The sequence below is a fragment of the Petaurus breviceps genome, unplaced genomic scaffold (genome assembly GCF_028583685.1).
Source record: "Petaurus breviceps papuanus isolate PSGF00001 unplaced genomic scaffold, PetGlider_PUasm1.0 90701, whole genome shotgun sequence".
NCBI classification, from domain to species: Eukaryota; Metazoa; Chordata; class Mammalia; order Diprotodontia; family Petauridae; genus Petaurus; species Petaurus breviceps.
The window spans coordinates 3,028,119-3,036,469 of record NW_027187316.1 but is presented as its reverse complement, the minus strand read 5'-3'; the positions used below and the strand labels follow the sequence as shown (position 1 = coordinate 3,036,469).

Below are 8,351 nucleotides of genomic sequence, written 5' to 3'. Positions count from 1 at the left end.
AATTTATTGAATCAGTGTTTGAAGGGATTCTAAGGTCATATAGTCCAATTTGCATGTGAAGAATCCCATCTATAACATACCTAGTCTTTACTTCTAGACCTGTACTGAGGGGGAACCCACTACTTCCTGAGACAAGCTATTTCATTTTTGGATAGGTCTAACTATTAGTGAGTTTTTGTTTGGTTTGGTTTGTTTTCTGGAGCTGAAATATGCCTAACTGCAATCAAATACTTATGTTGGTCATGTCCCCTGAGCCCAAACAGATCACATCAAATCTATCTTCTACATGACAGCTTTTCAGATGCTTTAAGATAGACATGCCTCTCCTCACTCTCCCCCCCCAAAATATTTATAATCACCCCAGTTCCTTCAAGTAATCTCATTTGGCATCATCTCGAGGCCCTTCATCACCCTGGCCATGTTCCAACTTATCAATGTCCTTCCTAGAATGTAGAATATAGATCTGAACCCTACTCCAGATATAGCCCTACCAACATAGAACACAATGGCACTATCATCTCTGGACATTATTCCTCTTAATGTGACTTAAGTTTGCATCAGGTTTTTTGCAGTCATATCACACCACTGACTTATATTGAGTTTGTAATCCACCAAATGCCCCAGGTCTTTTTCTGATGAACTACTATCATGTCCCCCTTCTCCATTTTGTATTTATGAAGATAATTTTTTTTTAGCCCAAGAGTAAGAATTTACATTTATCCCTATTAAATATAATCTTACTACATTTGGAGCCAATTTTCTCCAGGAAGTATCTTCAGGATACTTTTCCCCCCTCCCAGCTTTCTTTCACCTGTAAATTTGATAAGCCTTTGTTTTATCTAAATTATTGATTTTTTAAAGTCATAAAACATAAACATTAAGGCATAAATAAACTTAGGCCTCCTTCCTTTTGCTTATAATGCTACTTAAGTGTACTACCACCTCATCCTCCTTTCCTAAATACATCATGTGGCAAAGCTAAGATGCTCTGAGAAATTGTTCTCCATGTTCAAGTCTCTTGCCTTTCCTTTGTGGAAAATTTCTTTCACCTAATTGATCTGAGCCTCTTATAATTAACCACTAAAAAAAAAGTAATTCAATTTTAGGGACCAAGAATAAATACAGAAAGAATGAGACTATCAAGAGCCTTGATCCTGCCCTTCAATCACATGTTGAACCTCTGAAGTGTTCAGAGAGGGCCATTTCATTTCCCTTTTTTTTTCCCATCTGAAAGAGGAATTCAGAAGTGCTGAGACATTGGCTAATAGAGCTCTGAGGTCAGTTCTTTTGGTACAAAGGAGCACATGAGACAATTTCACTTGTTGCACCACCCTCATCTTCTTCATTCCTGAGAAAAGCCCTGATGAATCAACTCCAAGAACATCTCCTACAAAAGCTTTTAAACCATTTCTGCATGGAGGTCTCCAATCACAGAATCTCCCAGGAGTGGGAGAAGCACCCCACTAATTTCAGTCAATGAATCAATCAACAAGCATTTATTAAGTGCCTAGTGTATGCCAGCTACTGTGCTAGGCACTGAAGATACAATGACAAAAATAGAAGACCCTGCCTTCAAAAAAGCTTACATTCTAATGGAGGAAACAGCATGCATATATATAAAGTACATACGAAACAGATACAAGGTAACCTTGATGGGGAAGGCACTCTTAGCTGGGAGAAATCAGAAAAGGCTTCATGCAGAAGGTGGGATTTGATCTGGGTTTTGAAGGAAATCAGCAATTCCAGGAGGTAAAGGTGGAGGAGTACATTTCAGGCATGGGGCACAACCAATGCAAAGGCACAGAGATGGGAGACAGAGGTCAAGGGTCAAGGAGTCCAATTTGGCTAGGCTGTAAAGTATGTGGAGCTGAGTAATATGTAATAAGGCTGGAAAGGTAGTTTGGGAGCAAATTGTGAAGAGTTTTAAGAGCCAAACTTCATACTTAATCCTAGAGGTTAGAGAGAATCACTGGAATTGAGTGAGGTGTGAAGGAATGACATGGGCTGACCTATGCTTTAGGAAAATCACTCTGCCAACTATGTGGAGTTTAGACTGGAAAAGGGAAAGTCTTGAGGCAAGGAGATCAATTAGGCCATTGCAACAGGCCAGGTAAGAGGTAATGACCTGAACTAGGAATGTAAGTGGAAATAAAGTGATGGACACAAGATACATTCTGAAGGAAAATCAAAATTTGGCAATTTATTGGATATATTAGGTGAATGAGGAGTCAAGAATGACATCATAGTTAAGATATTAGTATCCTGGGCATGTCTAATGGTGTCTTTGACAGTTATAGGGGAGTTTAGAAAAGGGATACGTTTGGGCACAAAAGATGAGTTCAATTTTGGATGCCAGATTGGAGATGTCTACAGGACATAATTTATAATATCCAATAAGGAATGTTGGACTGGAGCATAGGATTGAGTCTTTAGCTGGATATATACAAATCTGACTGTCATGAACATAAAAATTACTAAACCTCTAGGAAGTGATGAAGTCACTAAGTGAGAGCGTGGAAATAACAGACCAGACAAACCAAAAATACTTTCTCTCCCTTCAACCTTTCCCAGACCTTTCTTTAGCTTCTATGACATCTCAGAGACTGAAGGGCTAAAGGAGGAACATTTGGTTGCTCTGAAGAATTCCAAACCAGGTACTTAAGGGACTAACTGGGTTATTCCTAGGGAGCTTGTGAATGTTGCTACACTATGCACTGTGAGTTTCTTCCCTGCTAGATGCTTTCAGTCTTATGCATATGGGTTTCCAAAAATGTATATGAGTGGTATAGTCTAAGTTCATCACTAAGAATCATCAGTCTACTGCTAGAAGGGATCTTAGGTATCATTTAGTCCAACCTCCTCAATTTACAGGTAAGGAAACTGAGGCACAGTGGGTTTAAGTAACTTGCCCAACGTTAGACAAACAATAAGTGGCAAAGTTGGGCTTGAACCCAAGTCTATCAATTAACAAGTGTTTATAAAGTGCCTACTACGTGCCATGAATAAACCCTCTGGCTTCAAATCCAGGACCAATTTCAATGCACCACACTGCACCCAGTGATACATAAAAAGCCAATTTTTCTCCAAGAGAAGAATTTGCAGATATGATAACTCAAGCACAAGTACTTCATTTTGCCAACATTTCTCAAGAGCCTGTATTTCCTTTTGTTCCTAAACATAATCCTCTAAAGCAACTTCAGGGACAGTGGGAATTCTGAAAATACTCAGAAACTATTCTTATGTGACATCACCCAAACACAATGGCTATTCAGCCTTTGCTTTTAGACCTCTAGTGAATAGAAAAAAGGGAATAAGCATTTATTAAGAGCCTATTATCTGTCAGGCACTGTGCTAAGCACTTTACAAATATTATATCATTGGACCCTCATATTAGCCCTGAGAGGTAGGTGTTATTATGATCTCCATTTTACAATTAAGGAAACTGAGGCAGACAGAGGTTAAGTGACTTTCCCAGGGTGATACAGCTATTAAGTATCTGAAGCTGCATTTGCTCTCAGGTCCTTCTCACTCGAGGCTCAGGACTCTCTGCACTGTCACCTAGCTGCCAGAGAGGGGAGACCACTACTACCTCCCAAGGCTAGAAAGCTCCAATTGTTAGAATTAAGGATTAACACACCCAAACAAGTCGAGTAACAAACACCTAATATTTATTAATAAATTAGTACACTTGAAGGCATTTTATTTTCCACATAGACCCTTACCACCATCACCACCACCACCACCCACTCCTTCCACTCCAAAGTGGCCTAAGCCACCTTCACATTCAATTCTTGCAACTGAGCATTAACAGACTCTGTGTGTGCGTGTGTATGCACATGGGCATGTGTGTGTGTGTTCATAATGGGAGCAAAAGAGTTGCAAATACATCGGACAAGAGTTCCTACAGTTGCAGCCATTTTAAGAAAAGTGATTGCATGATGGTAGATACCACCAGGACCAAGCAAGGTTGTGAGGCCCAACTGGAACTATTAGCAATGCATGTATCAAAAACCAAGACATCTCGTAAAGCAAAACTGGGCAAACCCAGACTATGGAAAAGGGGCAGGGTCCTGATGGGGCTCCGGTTCCTGCATCCTGGAGCGCAGCATCAACATTGCATGACTGCTCAGTCCACAATAGGTGAGGTTAAAGTTCTCCCCTTTTTGGCTGGGATGCCACAAAACTGTATTCACAAGTCCTAAAGGCCAAAGGAAGGACTTGTCCCCAACGAGAGCTTCTGTTTAAAAGGAGTATGAGTAAACCGAACATTCTATGTATCGTCCAGGCAAATACCATAAATCAATGAGAGTGCTAGTCAAACATCAGCCATGTATACAAATGATATAACAGGACACATTAAAAAGTTAACTCAAGTAAAAACTGGTCACATGAATGTGACTCGGTATTGAGCCTCTAATTTCCTTTACCCCAGAGGAAAAATAATTATCAATATAAAAGAAAAACTGTAAGGGAAGGGAAATGGAAGGAGGGGATGAAGCAATGAGACTTCAAATTGAGAACAAGAGAGAGACTTGACATTAAATTTAAAATAAACAAAAAGGCATTAGCAACATCCCAAATTCAGTGTGCAGGGGCAGAGGAGAAAGGTCACATCATATTCACGGTCAGTTAAGTGAATTTAAAGTGCACAGAATGATTGGAAGGAATATAAAAATGCTGAATAGAGAAAAGACAAACTTTAAAAACAACACACTGGCAGTTACAACTGGCAAAGGTATATGAACTTGTCCTTTCTCAAGAATGGGAATAAAAAGGAAAGAACTCAAAACACTGGCCCTGTATTGCAGTTAAGAAAAACAACATCATGTCTCCTAGCTGTCCGTCATCGTTACCAAGAGCCCTAGCAATGATCCAGAGTGCAGCGTCCCCAGTGGCCTACAGCAGATCGGGAAGATGGCTATAAACAGAGTCCAGGAGTGTCTGACTGGCTTCCTGGCTCTTGACTCCAATAATCTCAAACAGCCTGTCCAGCTTGTCCTCAGCCTGAGGGATTTCCTCAATCACATGCAGTTCCTCTGGATTTAGGATATGGAGCATATCATCAAAGATGGGCTGCAAGTCACAAGGGTCCAAGCGTACCTGCCGCAACACTGTGTCTTTCTTTTCTGTGGCAGAGATAAGACAGAAAAATACATTTGTAATCAATGAGTCAGTCAACAAGCATTTAATAAAGCTGACACTCTATCTTTGGCATACAAAGGTGAAAACAAATAATGGGGGAAAAATAGACCCTGATCTCAAGGAGTGTACATCTTAATGGAGAAAACAAACAGAAAAATAACTAAGTACATATAAGATGGGTGGCACAGTGCTGGAGCTGAAATAAGGAAAACCTGAGCTCAAATCCCACCTCAGACATTTTGGTTGTTATCTTAACCTCTGTCTGCCTCAGTTTCCTCATGTGTAAAATGAGGATAATAACAGCACCGCCTTGAAGAGTTCTTGTGATGGTAAAATGAGGTATTATTTATAAAGTGCTTTGCAAACTTAAAAGTTCCATACAAATGTTTGTTGTTGGTGGTGGTGCTATTGGTAGTATAAATAAGGGGAAAATACCAGAAACTGGAGGGATGATGAAAGGCCTCTGGAAAATGCCTTCAAGTCTACTAATTTATTAATAAATATTAGGAGTTTGTTACTTGACTTTTTGGGTGTGTGGAAAAAGGCCTATGGAAAGAACTACATGGCCGAGGAGAGGAGAGAGGGCATTCCAGGCATGGGAGACAGTCAGTTCATAGAGCAGTGTTGTTGGGAAAGCAGACAGAAATGGCCCAAGGTAGCAGATACTAAACTGAGGCTGTCTTTCTTTCACCTTTCCCTCTTTCTCTGCTTCCTTACCTTCTCATTTTGAAAAGAGTCAGTGTTGGCTATAAAGGAGTTCTTCAAAAACATTCTAAAGTGACTTAACAGAAGATGATTAAAATGCTTGGACAATTTTTTGGCTAACTTGAGGGAGTGGTAACTGAGCTTCTGTTCAAACGATCAAAAATCCCAAACTCACATAGTCTGGTCATTCACCCTCTTCTCTGACTGTAAGATTTCAGGCCAGGTGAAGTGAATGGAACCTTATGAATAATTTCTTTTGCTTTACAACTACACTTTACATTTGAGGAAGCAATCTTAAGGATTGAATATTTAATGGTTTTTGGAGTTGGATTTATAGGTTACATTCATTATAACTAATACAAAACAAACTTAGGATCATAGGTTTAGGGCAGAAATGGATCTCAGGGCTCATCTACTCTGAGCACCTCATTTAGATGAGGTAACTAAGGTCATCAAACTGGCTTTGTTTATGGACCAGATCTGTGATTTCAATGAAATGAGGGTGCTCCTGGTGTAATGGTAATGGGAATTTGAAGATTTTCCCTACCTCTCAACAGGCCTAAGGGAATTTGGAGATCTTCCCTGCTTTGAAGATCTTTGTGCCCCCTAATAGGCTAAATGTAATCACATGGAGTCTTTGGTGGGAGGAGTTTGCTGAAGAATGGAGCAGAGCCCACAGGAAGCTGGGAGTCAGAGCAGTTAAGAGCTGGAGGGAGGAGAGGATGCACCCAGGGAGAAGGCTAGTCTTGTAAGTATTGGTTTGTGGGAAGACTAATGGATAGTGAATCTCTGCTGTGTTATGGTGTATTAACTTCTATGTTGCTATGATGGATTTGACTTTCTGGTGTTGGAATTTGGGTTTTCTGGTGTCTAAATAAATGTTTTGCTTTTGTCTTCTATATATGGAGAGTCTGTTATAGTTTGTGATTGAGAACTGTGCTGGCATATTTACAGTCACTGTCAGTGTTGTGAATATTGCATTAGCACTACACCTGGTAAGAAATTTCTATCAATTCAGATGATAATTGTAGTCTCTGATAGTCTGCTTGGGGTACTGAGAAATTAAGCAATTTATCCAGAGTGATATGGGACCTAGATCTTCCTAACTGAAAAACCAACTCTATCTACTACTCCATTCTGCCTTTCCCTTCATTTTACAGAAGAGGAAACTTAAGGCCATCTAGTCCAACTGTCATTTTATAGATGAGATTTAAGTGACTTGCCCAAGGTCACACAAAATAGTAAGTAAAAGTCCTAGAATTTGAACTCTGAACTTCTGATTACAAACCCAGCACTCATTCTACTCTGATATGCTTCAAATCTCATATAACATAATAGGATACTCGAAGATAGCATAGGAAATTTCTATAAGGGAGAGTCAAACAAGTGATCATTTTTTCCTATGTGCATCACTGAAAAGGCAATCTTGGGATTCAAGTATCCACTTCTACAATATAAAATTTGGCACCATCTTTGTGTGTGTGTGTGTGTGTTTTGAAGTATTTTAAAGATGTCCTTGGACTACTTCAGATCCAGGAGTCTATCAGGGGAATGCTGGGTATGATCATATTTTGTTGTTAAGTCATTTTAGTCATTTCTGACTCTTTGTGAACCCATTTGATTTTTTTTATTTATCTGTTTTTGACAAAGATACAGGAGTGATTTGCCATTTCTTTCTCTAGTTCATTTTATAGATGAGGAAACTGAGGCAAATAAGGTTAAGTGACTTGCTTAGGGCCACACAGTTAGAAAGCTGTCTGAGGCCAGTTAGGAAGATGGGTCTTCTTGATTCCAGGCCGGCACTCTAACCACTGCACCACCTGGCTGCCCATTCTTTCTTCCTACTTTCCTTCCAATTCATTTTAGATGTACATGGGAATATGTGCTTGGTCCTGGGCTTGCTGACCTTTGGTTTATTTGGTTATTTTAGTTATTACCTTTGGTAATAAAGGAGCCATTCCTGCTCAGAGCAGAGGAGCCACTGGATGTGGAATCACAACGGAGAAGGGGTTCTGACTCATCCACGAAGAAGCCCTTGTTTTTATCCATGGGGGATGGTTCCACAGTCAGGACAGTGGCATTCTCGGACTTCGGGTTGGGGCTAGGAATAGGGCTAGGACTGAGTGGGGTGGGACTTGATGGAAGGGCCAGCTTGTCAGCTTCCAGCTGTAAATAGGAAAAAATAAAGCATTTTCTTTAGCAAATAACCTTTATTTTCCTTTTCTTATACTTTTCATACTGTTCAACTCTTCCCTCCCGCTGCCATTCAATGTCTTGTTCTGCATAACAGGAAAATTAGATTATAAACACTTAAATCTAGAAGGGATCTGAGCAAACCATTTTAGAGATAATGAAATTGAGGTCCATAGAGGTGAAAAAAAAAAAAAAAAAGACTTGGTAGTTAGTAGTAAAGCCAGGACTAAGCACTCAGGTGTTCTGAGTTGTTTGTTTTTTTTTTTAACCCACTGTACTGCACAATTCAGTAGTTCACATTGGATTTAAAG

General features: G+C 39.8%; 1 protein-coding gene across 1 annotated transcript in view; it reads right to left on the bottom strand.

Moving 5' to 3' along the window:
- Positions 1 to 1,480: 1,480 nt before the first annotated feature.
- The window catches only part of TNFRSF21 (TNF receptor superfamily member 21), a 116,406-nt gene continuing 109,535 nt past the window's right edge, over positions 1,481 to 8,351 (bottom strand). Inside the window, exons 5-6 of the mRNA XM_069065806.1 lie at positions 7,785 to 8,013; positions 1,481 to 5,126 (exon numbers count right to left, since the gene is read on the bottom strand). Of these exons, the coding sequence (XP_068921907.1) occupies positions 4,897 to 5,126; positions 7,785 to 8,013 (459 nt within the window). The 3' untranslated portion in view covers positions 1,481 to 4,896. The remainder of the gene's footprint in view (positions 5,127 to 7,784; positions 8,014 to 8,351) is intronic.